The 15918-nt window shown below is 46.6% G+C and overlaps 2 protein-coding genes across 2 annotated transcripts; both read right to left on the reverse strand.

Annotated features, from left to right (window-relative positions):
- Positions 1 to 1214: 1214 nt before the first annotated feature.
- LOC308093599 (beta-1,3-galactosyltransferase 2-like) lies at positions 1215 to 2319 on the reverse strand (the record flags this gene model as incomplete). The annotated part of the gene is made up of 1 exon (XM_080439931.1): positions 1215 to 2319. One exon carries the CDS (start codon positions 2317 to 2319, stop codon positions 1258 to 1260), a length of 1062 nt encoding a protein of 353 aa, XP_080296057.1. The 3' UTR covers positions 1215 to 1257.
- A 9024-nt stretch (positions 2320 to 11343) lies between these two features.
- On the reverse strand, positions 11344 to 12571 carry LOC308093600 (beta-1,3-galactosyltransferase 2-like; the record flags this gene model as incomplete). Its single annotated transcript, XM_080439932.1, has 1 exon — positions 11344 to 12571. One exon carries the CDS (start codon positions 12569 to 12571, stop codon positions 11507 to 11509), a length of 1065 nt encoding a protein of 354 aa, XP_080296058.1. The 3' UTR covers positions 11344 to 11506.
- Between the last annotated feature and the right edge of the window lie 3347 nt (positions 12572 to 15918).

The raw sequence follows: 15918 nt of genomic DNA on the forward strand, positions 1-15918 counted from the left end.
AAGCCCTCAGCGTTTCTTATTTTTAGCTCTACAGACAGAGAATTCCACTGCTGTTCCGTTCGTCCTTATATGTGTTTGTTTGTTTATTCAATCAAGAATAATGTCAAGCCCAAATAGGTAACCTCTTCTTTGCTTGAGATTACTACTGTATATTGTCAACTGTCACCTTGAAAGCATTTGCATTTAAATTACTAAGGGAATGTTTGGACCGAAAAAGAATGGATTCTGTCTTACCAAGGTGTGATGACAGTTTGTTATCGGAAAGCCAAGTACGGATTTTACTGGGTTCAGATCTGAGAGCTTCCACAACTTGCATTTTGTCCGAGCCCGAGACCAGGATTGCTGAGTTATTTTTTAGATAGATAGATACATAGATAATTTTATTTCTGTGTCATACAGCATCTTTACAATATATTCAATTAATACATTCAATTACATCTCAGAATTACACATGTGTTCTGTCATCTCTCCCATGCTTGAGAAATAAAATCTGCCACAACAAAATCTCCTTTAACAAAATATATCTCCCGTTTTTCATAATCATCGAACTCAAGGAAATCACCACAAATAGAAGACATCTTACTAACAAATACCTCTCTTATATCACCATATTTAGTGCAATAAAACAACAAGTGAACCACATTTTCAATGTCACCAATTTCACAAAACAAACAGTTTCATCAGCACACAAGACCAACTTGCAGTTACAGGCTGCTTTCATTCACTGCTTTAATATCAGCCCTAGTGATATTAAAGCCTCACTGGGTAACTTTATTTTTTTATGAATACATTTGAATTTTGTCCAATCTGTATGGTTGAGTATGTTAATACAACATAACTGTATTTTGTCTCCCTGCTCTTCTATTGAGACATTTAGATTGTGTCAAAGGTCATGTCTCACCTAAACACAGGATGTGACACGAATTTTGACCTGATGGTCAAGATTCAATGTATACCCTGAGCAAGCAGGCCGGCTCTATTAGTTCAATCATGGTAAAAAATCCAGCACTTGCAAATGAAACCAGTTGAAATCCAGGGTAGAAGAGGAACAGTACATAGTGCTGCTTTAACTAAACAACAACTATTGTGTATATAGTAAGCTTAGAAATGTATATCACACACCATATCCACTCCTGTAACTTAGCAGCAAAAATCATAAATCATAATCATAATCATAATAAAATCAAATTTTAATAATTGTGGTAACGGCCCACGGTACACATCATAACCGCGGTGAAGCAGTTATTGTCCCCAGCCCTAGGTGTTGATACAGATGTTGTTCTGCAGATCGTGCCAGTACTTGAGCAGCTGACTGGGTTGAAACCCGTGGGACGTGATCAGGTTGCTGTACTTGCAGCTGGAGTAGGGCACTCGGTGGCGGTTGAACAGGAACTCGTTGGGCGGTGGTGTGGGCTCGATCCGTAGCTCGGCCAGGCAGATCCCCACATACACATCCTCCAAATGCAGGCGGGGAATGCTCAGAGAGGCTCGGTAGATTTTCGCCGCCATGTCTCCGGAGAACACGGAACCCGAACCGGAGCCAAAGGCGGGGTACATCGCACCCGCGTACAGCTCCGGGGACATGTACCACTTACTGTTTTTGTCTCGGATCGGTGATTCGCCTCTCAAGATACATCCTGTGTAGTAGTTTTTAGGATTAGGATTCAATTCGGGTCTGAGCAGCTTGTGGATGAGGTAATTGGTGTTGACAAACATGTCACCGTCAGTTTTCATTACAAATCTGGCCCGTGGACAATACATGGCCACCCAGTTCATCCCCATCAGTGTCTTTATAGTCAGGTTGTAGTAGGTATCCAAGAAGTCCTGCTGAACGATATCGTGGTGCCTCTGGCTCTCGGACTCCAAGGTCTTCTGCTCTAGGAGCCCCCGCTCGCCTTCACTCGCCCCCAGCAGGAACAGCCGGATGATTCCTAGGCCTGGAGCGAGGCTCTCATTGCCCCACGTCTGCCGTATGGCGTCCCGTTTCTCTACCTCAGAGACACGGGTGGTTATCAGCAACACCAGGAATGGTTGTGCTTTTCCCTTTGGACATTTGTTTGCCTCGTTAATGATGTAGGGGTACGGCCCGGGGGACAGCATGCCACTTGGGACGCCCTCTTCACTTTGGCTGGCTTTAGCTGTCAGAGAGTTCTCCAAACTTGCCTCCCTCTGAGGAGAGGAGTCATCCGCATCTTTCCAGAATCTGATGTTATTATGCTGTTGCTGGTGGTTTCCTGGTTTCCTGTTGGTGGAAAGCTCTCTCCGCCACTGCAAACGCACGAGGCCGGGCGCCCAGTCCCGATAGACCATAAAGACCATGACCCCCAAGAGCGAGAGGAGATACAGGAGTCCAGTGATGTGCGGACGGCCACGGCTTGTCCTCCACTGCATGGTGTCCAGCGGCTCTGTGGGACCTTTAATCCACTTGGACTGCAGTCACATTGGTCAGGGAAGTTGCAAGCAGCTTCTTACAATACCTACCAACCTCAAACGGTCAGAAAGAAGGAGGTTTTATTGTAGGTGGGGGGGGCATACTGACCACACTGTGGCTCTGAAATGTTTTAAAGTTTACGATGTGGAATGCAACAATACAAGAATCGCAGTATGCAAGGCATGCAGTACTAGAATCACTAATGGAATTGAAACTACTTCGAAGACATTTGACTAAGGTGCACAAAAACAAGTCGTTTCAGATATACAGAGAGTGACCTAAGCTAATGCTACAAGAAAACTACTCTTCTATGGCCATGCATGCAGTAATCTGCCAATGTTACAAACTTGCCATCAGTAATGTCTGTTACCTATACAACACATTAACGTTACTGCAAACTATAGCGAGAGAGAGAGGGGGAGAGCGGGAAAGAGAGAGAGAACGAGAGACCAATTACGTCAACATTGCTCTAATCATAAAGTGAGAGGAGAAGGGGGGAGCAGATACTTATAAATTAACCGAGAAGAGGGGGGGGGGGGCAGGGAGGGACAGAGGGTGAAATTAGAATAAATAAATGAGTTTCATCCGTAATTCATATTTTTTTATATGACATCTGATAAACCCATTAAGACATGAGGCCGATTCTACAAATGTCTTCGAAATCCTAACAGTTTTCTGAAAACTATATTAGTGGTGCTCAAACTTGGACCCCCAAAATTATATGTATTTGGACTTCCGGAAATGCAGAGTGAGGAGTAGACACGTTCTTCTCTGCTCCCTCGCTCTATATCTTAACCCATCAGATATCTCCCATCAGAGGGCAATGCAAGCCAGACATGAGCCCCACACCACACGCACACACGCATGCGCACACACGCACACGCACGCGCGAGAGCACACACACACACACACACACACACACACACACACACACACCCGCGAACAGCCTTATTCCATGCAGTTGAAGCACAAGGGGACGAGGGGGCGGTGCTGGCGGGCTATGTTAGTGCAGTGAGTGGCAGTTGGGGCAAACGCAGTCCCCACAACATCATTTACGATTCTGTGCCTATCGGTACATAACTCGGACGGCGCTTAGTCGACTAGCAGACCATCGGCCGGTCGTCGCGGGCACTCGCGCCTGAAGGCGCTCGGGCGCGACGCCTCGGCCTCAAGGTCTGCTGAGTCGGCGCGCCTCCGTCATGGTCCAATACTATACTTTATCGGCGAAAAAAAGTAGTCCGCGGTTGTTTGAGAAAGTAATGTCCCAAGCGGGAGTCAAACCCTGACTCTCAGTGGTAGTGGATGGGGAGTCCAATGATTATCGAAGTGTGCCACTTAGGCTGGTGCTTGCATTTCCTGGTTGCTATCTTCTTGTTGTCGTCCTCACATCAAAGCCTCGCCTCGCAGCCCCGCGCCTAAAAACAAGCGCTCCCCTTCCAATTTACCTGGAATGCCAATTTACCTGTGACATAAATATATTGTGGAGTCTCGCTAGGAGACAGCAGGTCCTTGATCAGTATCCCACATAATTTTGGTGGAGAATACAGGTATTACTGATCCACGCCAAAACCCACAAGATGGAGCATGCAACCGCTTTAACGGCCCTACTGAAAAGCCGAACTCACTTGCAGACAGCGGTACAAAGATTAATAGACAGAATCACCAGAGATGTAGCCAGCACTCGCGCCCCACGTGAGGTGCTCACTAAATTGTCACCAGAAGATGATATTGAAGCGTACCTGGAGGTGTTTGAGCGCACCTCTGCACGAGAGAGGTGGCCAGTGACTGACTGGGCGTCGCTTTTGGCCCCCTTCCTCACCGGCGAGGCCCAGCGCGTCTGCCGGGACCTGTCCCTCGCCGACGCCAGGGACTATCACAAACTGAAGGAAGCCATATTGGCCAGCCAGGGCTACAGCCTACCGGCCCGAGCGCAGCGTTACCACAGCTGGGCCTACAATGAGGCCCAGCCGCCTCGGCCCCAGGTGGCGGCACTATTACGCGCAGCGCACAGCTGGCTGACGACTGGAGGAGGCCCCCCGTGATCGACCAACTAGTGATTGACCGATGTATCCGTTCCTTGCCGCCTGAGGCCCGACGATATGCCTCGCAAGTGAGCCCGAACTCACTGGAGGCGCTGGTCGCCCTACGAGAGAACCACCAAGTAAGCGTGGACATGATGAGAACCACCCGCGCCGACGCAGCCAAGGCCCCCGGCGAGGAGAAGCCCAGCCGCGACCGGAGGAGGTCCGCCCCAGCGAAGGCATCCGCCGCCCGAACCGAAGCCGCCGTCTCCGAAGGGCCCACTCGGGGCCCACAGCAGCGGCGCTGCTACGTCTGTGGCCAGGCGGACCATATCTCCTGGACCTGCCCGGAGCGAGACCGCGACGTCTCCATGGGGACCGCTGCCAGCGCCGACGCCGCCCGCCCCTGCCTGCACACCGGTACCGGCCACCGACGCCACGCCACGCCCGCCTGCCGGTGAAGATCGGGCGCACCAACACCCATGCTCTGCTCGACTCCGGGAGCGCGGTGACACTCGTGCACGCCGACCTGGCGGGGAAGCTCAGCGCCACCACCGTACCGGTGATCTGCGTGCACGCCGACGTGCGTCACTACCCGGTGACGCAGCTCCGCATCCAGACGCCGAGGGGAGACGCCGTGGTACCGGCCGGCGTCGTGCCGAACCTTTCCGTGCCGCTCCTCATTGGTGCCGACTGCGTCCTGTTCGCCCGCTACTGGGACCCCGGCCTACGACGCGGGACCCCCTGCCGGGACCCCCCCCCCCCCCCCCGCCTGTCAGGGATGTGTTTGTGTGAGTGCCACCCCCCACCTTCTCCTCCCTCCTCTGCTCAGGCGCCGGTATAGCCGGTACAGCCGGTACAACAAGAAGGTCAATGCCTATGAATGGTAGAAATATTCATTTTATTTCTTGGAACGTTAAGGGAATGAACATTCCCACCATCTACTCTAACTTTCCTCTTCCCCCTGTGCAAGTGCTGCCCTTTTTACCATTGTGATAATAGAGACTTCACCATTGCGATAATAGAGACGCTTTATCCCCTGCTTGCTCAGGGGATAAATTTAATTTGTGTCAGATCCTGTGTCTAGGTTGAGACATGACCTTTCACATGATCTAAATGGCTCAATAGAAGAGCAGGGAAACAAAATACAGCCACTCTGATTGTATAAGTTATATCCTCCTATAATTTGAGAAACCTCTGCATGTCTGTAGTGCATTGTGAGGCCAAAATTTGTTCTGCCAGGTTCTCCTCAGTGGCTTGAGCAATTGATCTGAATTTGCACACAGACATTGATCGATTGCACAAAATCTCAACTGTGTGTGTGTGTGCGTGTGCGTGTGCGTGTGTGTGTGTGTGTGTGTGTGTGTGTGTGTGTGTGTGTGCGTGCGTGCGTGCGTGGGCAGGGGTGATGGCCATTGGCCTCCATAAGATGAACACACACGGAACACACACCTTGCAGGATGAACTATTTTTAAAAACATCAGAGGCGAGGCTTCATATGTTTGACATTTCAAACCCGTTTCAATATGCAACTCGACCTGTTTCAATATGCAACTCAACCTGTAGGCTATTGTTAAAAGGATGCATCCCAGATAATTTAAGGAGTGCTGCAGATAAGTGCAGAAACCGGTTTAGTAAGTTACACTTCTTTGATAAGACTTTCAGAGGTGACGAGCCACTCATCAAATAAATAAAAATAATAATAAAAATCGAAATAATTTTTTGGGGAAAGTCAATCTACAAGCTCCCAACACAACACATGCTGGTTTTGTTTAAAATGTTCTAGCCTTGACGACCATGCAGTCTTATGCAAACGTTAAAATGTAAATTAGATAGCATTTAATTTAGACAGTCTATTGTTGACCTGGCATCCTAATAGTGTGTGTATAGTTTCAATGTACATATTACTTTTTTGATATTATAATGTTTAGACTGATGATTATTGGTTTATCTATTATCCTATAAATTACTGAGGCACTACACTGTCTCTATGCATTTGGTGTAATTACTTGTGTTTATATTGCTTACTTTAAATCTTATCTGCTAAATGCCAAAATTGTAATTTGGCTTTTGTAATCAGGAGTCATCACCATGCAAGCTTGTGATGGACATTTCATCAATATTTTATTTTTACCACAGACAACATCGGACATAATTAAACAAATGATCAGTAATATTACCAGAATCACATAGGCCTAGCCCTACAGTAAATGCATACTAATGGATTCCTGATGCCATAGTGTCTACTCTATTCCACTGCGCAACACATTTTAAAACGAGCCACTCATCAAATAAATAAAAATAATAATAAAAATCGATTGTTTTCTTTTGCTGTTGTTTTTCCATCTTCAAATCCTATAATGCCATAAAAACAGCCTGAAATTCCTTTTTGTTACTAGCGTGGTAGTTCCGGGACAAACAGGAAACCGGTGCATTTACGTTTCCGTTTTCCGGCCGAATTACGTCATTTTCACAGGAAAGACACTCCAGTCCACTTTCAATAGAAAATATGTTTATAAAAGGCTTTCCGGGGTGAAATTGATGGAATGGGTGTTGTAAAACATTTGCTAGATATACAATTAAAAAATTTAAAAAAAAATACCTAGTATTACTTTAATAGTTGTGGTTTCCATTAAGGTGATGAACAGGTACTGTATGTTGATGAGAAAGTCTAAGGTTAGCCAACAATGGAAAAAGACTTGAGAGTCAAGACAGATAATTATATACATGATGAGTGATTAATGACTTGACAGGATTGAATGGAATGCAGTGTCACAATAGTTTGATGCAAAGGTGCCTAACTTTGATCAGAGGTGAGGAGGAGGTCTGATGGTGAGGCTGTGGATCAAGGGTTTCCATGGATTATGATTGTGGAGTGCTATTATGGTTATTATTGGTATTATTGGACACTTTGAAACACTTTCTCCCTTTTGGTTGTGTGGGTTTGTGTCCCATTGGTACAATCGTAATTAACCCTGTACGGATTCACGCTCTAGTAAGGCCTGCCACTAATTCTACACCCGGGGACCCGCTCCCCGGAGTTTCTTTTATCTCCCACGTCGCAGTTCCATGGACTGTCACTACGGACCCCCAGCTGCGGCTCAAGACTGTGACTGCGGACCGGGCCTCTCCATGGAGCACGACCGTGGATTTCTACTACACTACACTATACCACTACACTATACTGTGTATTATCTTAACATTCTTATATTATACCATCATATACTAAATACACCTTATTGCTGTACTATATTATATTATCATATACTATCTTACACTATTATATTTGCTACTATTGTTATTGTTACTTCTTGTACTGTATCTCTTTCTGTCTCTCCTCTGTCTCTTCCTCTCTCTCTCTTCTTTCCCCCGACACAGTCGAGGCAGAAGGCCGCCACCCTAGAGCCTAGGGTCTGCCTGACGTTTCTTCCAGTTAAGAGGGAGTTTTTCGTTGCCACTGTCGCAAAATTGCTTGCTCAGGGTGGGATTGTCGGGTCTCTTCTCTACATGTAAAGTGTCTTGAGACAACTTGTTGTGATTTGACACTTTAATAAATTTGAATTGAATTGAATTGAACTGACATAAATCAGCTTTACTTCCAGTTCTGCCCTCCTCTGCCTTATAGATGTGATGTACGGTAATTCTGGGATTGTAGTTAAATCCTCATCTGTGAGAAGAAGTGATGTTTCCTATAACTTCAATGATGGAACTGCAGCTTAGTGTTAAACAGTAGTATAGCTGCGAAAAACAAAAACCAAAAACTGTAAAAATATATATGCCTCACATGCCCCACTTCCAGGCGTTACGTGCAAACTGGTGACATGTGGAATTCTAGATACTGTGGCGGCCTACTCGCAGGCTGCTTTAATGCATTTTGTTTCAGATAGGCTAATGAAAATGAATGAATGAATGTTGATATATATAGCCTAATGTCCGAACCATGACTCTCTTTAGAATGAGACAGTCAGGTCTCAATGAGATTACCTTTATAAATAAATAAATAAACACATGAACAAATAGGCTGAATAAATAGGCTATAAATAAAAACATAATTAAATAAATAAATACATAGCCTACATACATAGGCTACATAAATGAATGAGTATGCTAAAAAAAATCTATGGACACATGGGACTTCATCATTTCATGCTTAACATCGGGCTAATGCAGAAATGTCTGCATTTCGTGTCGAAATAGAATTTGCAGTGCTTGTAACCTCCTAACCGGATCCCGACCTTGCCATTACCCATAAGTGCCATCTGCCATCAGAATTATGTGACAGCTGGCTGGACTGTAACTTACAATTAAAAACAAAAAAAACACCAACCAAATTATTTTCAGTTGACTTGATGCCCTCTCACCTTATTATTAACTATCACCACTATGGTCTTTAGAAGATGGTACAGAGTAAAATAATTTGCACAAATTGCTGATAAAAAAGAAAAAACCTTTATTAATTCTACTGCAGAACTGTGTTGTGGAAATTAAATATTTCCTTGGTGAGAGAATGAAGAATTGCAACCAAATGTATTAGTATACATGTATTTGATACAATAGATAACAATACAATAATGATAATGAAATGCAATGACAATCTAAATCAAATAAATAGTGTCTCAATTGCAATTGCAGAGGAAGGGTAATGCATGCATCAAGTGCCCATGGTGCAGGACAAACAACAAAACATAAAATAAAGATAAGGTCTACACACTGGCAAAAGAAAATGCTCCACTGTTTATTGTTTCAAAGTTTCAATCACACACAGATCAGGAATTTTTCATTTTTTAAATCCCTGACAAAGATCTGTGTGTGATCAAATGGTTGAAACTAGCCATAAACAGCTTATTTTTGACAGTATGCAGACCTTATTTTTATTTAATCAATTGCAACTGCAACAATTTAATTTCAGCAGATACTGCATTAAAGTTAACCATTTTTGTCAAACATACAAAGAGATATTCTTGGTCCAGAGGCCTTGAAGGACAAAATAAATCTTCTGATTGATTGATTGATTGATTGATTGATTGATTGATTGATTGATTGATTGATTGAATACTTTATTAGTCAGAAATGTAAACAACATTTCAATCAGAAACACTCTCGTCTTAGTAGATTCAGTTCACCATTTATTGACACAAATGGAAACAATTAAGCTTGGCATTAAAGCTCCCGGCTCTCGGGAGAATATTCACTGAATTTTGTCGAAGCAGCTTGCTAAGCATATATTCAGAGAAAGCTTATACAAATCCCCATAGGGATACAATGACAACAATAGCAGTACATTGACATATTAGTTATAATTAGCAGATATACATGATACACAAGTATTTGAGCCTATATGCAATACTCTAAACAAGCAGATATACACAAGTAAGACGCGCAAACGCGGTAAGCGAACGCAGCTCGAAAACTAAGGCGTTTAAAAAAAATATATATACCAAAAAATTCTGCGTTAAAAGGAGCATCTTAGAAAAATAAAAATTCACCCCAATTTTTTTTTTAATGTTTTTGAACAATTCAACAAAGTGTTTGAAGTGCCTGTTTCACCCACTTCCGGGGGGCGGAGCCAAAATCCGAGGCCGAAGTATTTGTTCGTAGACCCCGACTTAGGGGGGGTAGAAAAAGTTTCGGAGCGATTCGGGCACTTTTCATTTAACATGGGGTTTCAATGGGGAGTTTTTAGGAGCCTTCTCCGGGGCGTGGCTTCCGGGGGAAGGGGCGGGCTTAAACGCAACCTTGACAGGTGTGTTCAGTTTTCAAAGACCTTTCATTTGATGTATGGTACGTCTATATTGGACATTTACTTGGCTGCACACAGCTGCACATAGGCAGTGCACACAGACACACAGACACGCAGACACACACACAAGCCAAGCACGGTTTCATAGTAAGCTCCACTTGCGCGGGCGCGCCTCCTTCCGCTGCGTTCGCAATGATAACCACAAGTATTTGAGCCTAAGCCAGACTCTAATCAAAAGGTGGAGGCTGGGGTGGAGGAGGAGCTAGCAAAATGCATTAGTTCAGCAACCAAGAAAGACCTAGAGAATAGAAGCCGTATTTAAAGGATCCTCTTTGCTCATGCGTGAGCTGTGATTGGATAATGAGTGTGTGACGTAATGAATGGGGAATAGAAAGCTGGTTACAGCTTTGGCGTGCACGACTTCCGTGTCCTGCATGAACTAACGCTATGCTTCATGAGGTAGTCGGACATGTAGGCTAAAAGGATAAGACAAGAAGTCCTGCGGTGACTTGTTTCCATTGTGGACCTATGTACTCAATTCAGCAACATAGCATAAAAATAACACAATAATACATGTCATCAACAGATACAAAACACTATGTACTAAGGAGAAAAAGGGGGAAATGTCAGAAGAGAATGACACCTCCTTTTATGGGTAAAATTGCGTTTACTTCCCCTTGTGGTCTCCTGATAGATGGTTTTTCAGGCCTGTTTTGAAAGAATCCACTGATCCACATTTTTTGAGGGATGGTGTCAGGTTATTCCACATTTTGGTGGCAGAGTAGAAGAATGAGAATTTCCCCATGTTTGTTCTATATTTGGGTAGTAGATCGTTGTCGCTCCCTCTATTGTGGCTGTGTGGGTGTCACTCACTTTGGAGAAGTAGCCTAGTGATTAACCACCGTCACACACACCAGATCTACAAGCTCAGGCTGGGTAGTACTATAATGCCTTGCTGAGATCTTATAGATCTGGGAAAGAAAAAAGCGTCAGTAAAGCCAACTGTCAAAAAGAAAAGAGAACAATTCTCAAATTAAAGGGAAATTACAGGGTGGGTGGTTATAAGGCCAACAGTATAGTTCATACGCAATACATTACCATTTACAGCTAAATCAATGGACACATGAAAATTAAAAGTTACTCAATATAAACGCCCAGATAACGACCAATTACAAAGAATATACGTGCAGCAGATGCAATGCAAAAAGTAATAATAACAAAGAGGACAAAAAAGACTAAATCAAATGCAATAAGAAAGAAATACACAAAAATAAACAATAGAATCACAGAAATGTGATTAATGACAATATAGTCCTAGGTGTTGATACAGATGTTGTTCTGCAGGTGGTGCCAGTACTTGAGCAGCTCACTGGGTTGAACCCCGTGGGACGTGATCAGGTTGCTGTACTTGCAGCTGGAGAATTCCACTAGCCAGCGGTAGAACAGGGACTCGGGCGGCAGTGTGGGCTCGATCCATAGCTTGGCCAGGCAGATCCCCACGTACACATCCTCCAAATGCAGGAGGCGAATGCTCAGAGAGGCTCGGTAGATTTTCGCCGCCAAGTCTCCGGAGAACACGTAACCCGTCCCGGAGCAGAAGGTGGGGTACTTCTCACCCGGGTAGTCCTCCGGGGACATGTAATACTTACTGTTTTTGTCTCGGATCGGTGATTCGTCTCCCAAGATACATCCTGTGTAGTAGTTTTTAGGATTAGGATTCAATTCGGGTCTGAGCAGCTTGTGGATGAGGTAATTGGTGTTGACAAACATGTCACTGTCAGTTTTCATTACAAATCTGGCCCGTGGACAATGCATGGCCACCCAGTTCATCCCCATCAGTGTCTTTATAGTCAGGTTGTTGTAGGTATCCAAGAAGTCCTGCTGAACGATATCGTGGTGCCTCTGGCTCTCGGACTCCAAGGTCTTCTGCTCTAGGAGCCCCCGCTCGCCTTCACCCGCCCCCAGCAGGAACAGCCGGATGATTCCTAGGCCTGGAGCGAGGCTCTCATTGCCCCACGTCTGCCGTATGGCGTCCCGTTTCTCTACCTCAGAGACACGGGTGGTTATCAGCAACACCAGGAATGGTTGTGCTTTCCCCTCTGGACATTTGTTTGCCTCGTTAATGATGTAGGGGTACGGCCCGGGGGACAGCATGCCACTTGGGACGCCCTCTTCACTTTGGTTGGCTTTAGCTGTCAGAGAGTTCTCCAAACTTGCCTCCCTCTGAGGAGAGGAGTCATCCGCATCTTTCCAGAATCTGATGTTATTATGCTGTTGCTGATGGTTCTGGTTTCCTGGTTTGCTGTTGGTGGAAAGCTCTCTCTGCCACTGCAAACGCACGAGGCCGGGCAACCAGTCCCGATAGACCAGAAAGACCATGACCCCCAAGAGCGAGAGGAGATACAGGAGTCCAGTGATGTGCGGACGGCCGCGGCTTGTCCTCCACTGCATGGTGTCCAGCGGCTCTGTGGGACCTTTAATACACTTGGACTGCAGTCACATTGGTCGGGGAAGTCGCAAGCAGCTTCTTACAATACCTGCCAACCTCAAACCGTCAGAAAGAAGGAGGTTTTATTGTAGGTGGGGGGGGCATACTGACCACACTGTGGCTCTGAAATTTTTAAAAGTTTACGATGTGGAATGCAACAATACAAGAATCGCAGTATGCAAGGCATGCAGTACTAGAATCACTAATGGAATTGAAACTACTTCGAAGACATTTGACTAAGGTGCACAAAAACAAGTCGTTTCAGATATACAGAGAGTGACCTAAGCTAATGCTACAAGAAAACTACTCTTCTATGGCCATGCATGCAGTAATCTGCCAATGTTACAAACTTGCCATCAGTAATGTCTGTTAGTGTTAACTCGCTATAGTCGCTATCATTGATGGGTGGCCAATGTAGCCTAAAACATTTCTATACTTTGACAAGATTCACAGCGAGAGAGAAGAGTAGTCTACATTAGTCTACAATACAAGTGGGAGGGAGAACATTATTGTAACTGGAGAGAGAGAAAGAGAATGATACCTATACAACACATTAACGTTACTGCAAACTATAGCGAGAGAGAGAGGGGGAGAGCGGGAAAGAGAGAGAGAACGAGAGACCAATTACGTCAACATTGCTCTAATCATAAAGTGAGAGGAGAAGGGGGGAGCAGATACTTATAAATCAACCGAGAAGGGGGGGGGGGGGGGGGGGCAGGGAGGGACAGAGGGTGAAATTAGAATAAATAAATGAGTTTCATCTGTAATTCATATTTTTTTATATGACATCTGATAAACCCATTAAGACATGAGGCCGATTCTACAAATGTCTTCGAAATCCTAACAGTTTTCTGAAAACTATATTAGTGGTGCTCAAACTTGGACCCCCAAAATTATATGTATTTGGACTTCCGGAAATGCAGAGTGAGGAGTAGACACGTTCTTCTCTGCTCCCTCGCTCTATATCTTAACCCATCAGATATCTCCCATCAGAGGGCAATGCAAGCCAGACATGAGCCCCACACGCACACACGCATGCGCACACACGCACACGCACACGCACGCGCGAGCGCACACACGCACACACACACACACACACACACACACACACACACGCACACACACACACACACACACACACACACACACACCCGCGAACAGCCTTATTCCATGCAGTTGAAGCACAAGGGGACGAGGGGGCGGTGCTGGCGGGCTATGTTAGTGCAGTGAGTGGCAGTTGGGGCAAACGCAGTCCCCACAACATCATTTACGATTCTGTGCCTATCGGTACATAACTCGGACGGCGCTTAGTCGACTAGCAGACCATCGGCCGGTCGTCGCGGGCACTCGCGCCTGGAGGCGCTCGGGCGCGACTCCTCGGCCTCAAGGTCTGCTGAGTCGGCGCGTCTCCGTCATGGTCCAAAACTATACTTTATCGGCGAAAAAAAGTAGTCCGCAGTTGTATGAAAAAGTAATGTCCCAAGCGGACAAGTCAAACCCTGACTCTCAGTGGTAGAGGATGGGGAGTCCAATGATTATCGAAGTGTGCCACTGAGGCTGGTGCTTGCATTTCCTGGTTGCTATCTTCTTCTTGTCGTCCTCGCATCAAAGCCTCGCCTCGCAGCCCCGCGCCTAAAAACAAGCGCTCCCCTTCCAATTTACCTGGAATGCCAATTTACCTGACATATATATATATATTGTGGAGTCTCGCTAGGAGACAGCAGGTCCTTGATCTCCTGAGTCGGGATAGGTCGTCTCCGATGGGGACCGGGGGTAGAGTCTGCGGGGGGGGGGCAGCACAGCAGCCTGGGCCGCATCAAAAGGGGGCGTTACCTACCAATCTCCCTCATGAATCAGCCCCAACTTAGCGCACCTTCGAGGACCGGCTAGGTGGGGCACCAAACTACAAAAGCAGCCACTCTGTCTCAGTTCCACTAGCTCTCCTGGTGAACAGATGGGTGCTCAGGCGGTAAGCAAATACTCCACTATGTCCCTCACAATTGTAATTGCTGGTGAAATGTAGAACTAAAAGACTGTTTATTTTACCTCATAGGCAAACTGTGGAGAGATGTAAAGCAATGCTGAAATTATGATGCATGGACACCCCGAACCTGGAAAGAATTTATGTTGACCCTTGTTTTCTTTTCATTTAAAAAACGTATAAACAATGCTTTCTGAGCGAGTCTGCAAATAAATGCCCTTTATTGGGTTTGTACCCTGCCTTCTGTGTCTTGGCCTTGATCAGTATCCCACATAATGTTGGTGGAAAATACAGGTATTACTGATCCACGCCAAAACCCACAAGATGGAGCATGCAACCGCTTTAACGGCCCTACTGAAAAGCCGAAATGACTTGCAGACAGCGGTACAAAGATTAATAGACAGAATCGCCAGAGATGTAGCTAGCACTCGCGCCCCACGTGAGGTGCTCACTAAATTGTCACCAGAAGATGATATTGAAGCGTACCTGGAGGTGTTTGAGCGCACCTCTGCAAGAGAGAGGTGGCCAGTGACTGACTGGGCCTCGCTTTTGGCCCCCTTCCTCACTGGCGAGGCCCAGCGCGTCTGCCGGGACCTGTCCCTCGCAGACGCCAGGGACTATCACAAACTGAAGGAAGCCATCTTGGCCAGCCAGGGCTACAGCCTACCGGCCCGAGTGCAGCGTTACCACAGCTGGGCCTACAATGAGGCCCAGCCGCCTCTGCCCCAGGTGGCGGCACTATTACGCGCAGCACACAGCTGGCTGACGACTGGAGGATGCCCCCCGTAATCGACCAACTAGTGATTGACCGATGTATCTGTTCCTTGCCGCCTGAGGCCCGACGATACGCCTCGCAAGTGAGCCCGAACTCACTGGAGGCGCTGGTCGCCCTACGAGAGAACCACCAAGTAAGCGTGGACATGATGAGAACCACCCGCGCCGACGCAGCCAAGGCCCCCGGCGAGGAGAAGCCCAGCCGCGACCGGAGGAGGTCCGCCCCAGCGAACGCATCCGCCGCCCGAACCGAAGCCGCCGTCTCCGAAGGGCCCACTTGGGGCCCACAGCAGCGGCGCTGCTACGTCTGTGGCCAGGCGGACCATATCTCCTGGACTTGCCCGGAGTCTCCATGGGGACCGCTGCCAGCGCCGACGCCGCCCGCCCCTATCTGCACACCGGTACCGGCCACCGACGCCACGCCCGCCTGCCGGTGAAGATCTGGCGTACCGACACCCATGCTCTGCTCGACTCCGAGAGCGT

The sequence above is a fragment of the Gymnoscopelus braueri genome, assembly GCF_963280865.1.
Source record: "Gymnoscopelus braueri genome assembly, chromosome: 10".
In the NCBI taxonomy this organism is placed as follows: domain Eukaryota; kingdom Metazoa; phylum Chordata; class Actinopteri; order Myctophiformes; family Myctophidae; genus Gymnoscopelus; species Gymnoscopelus braueri.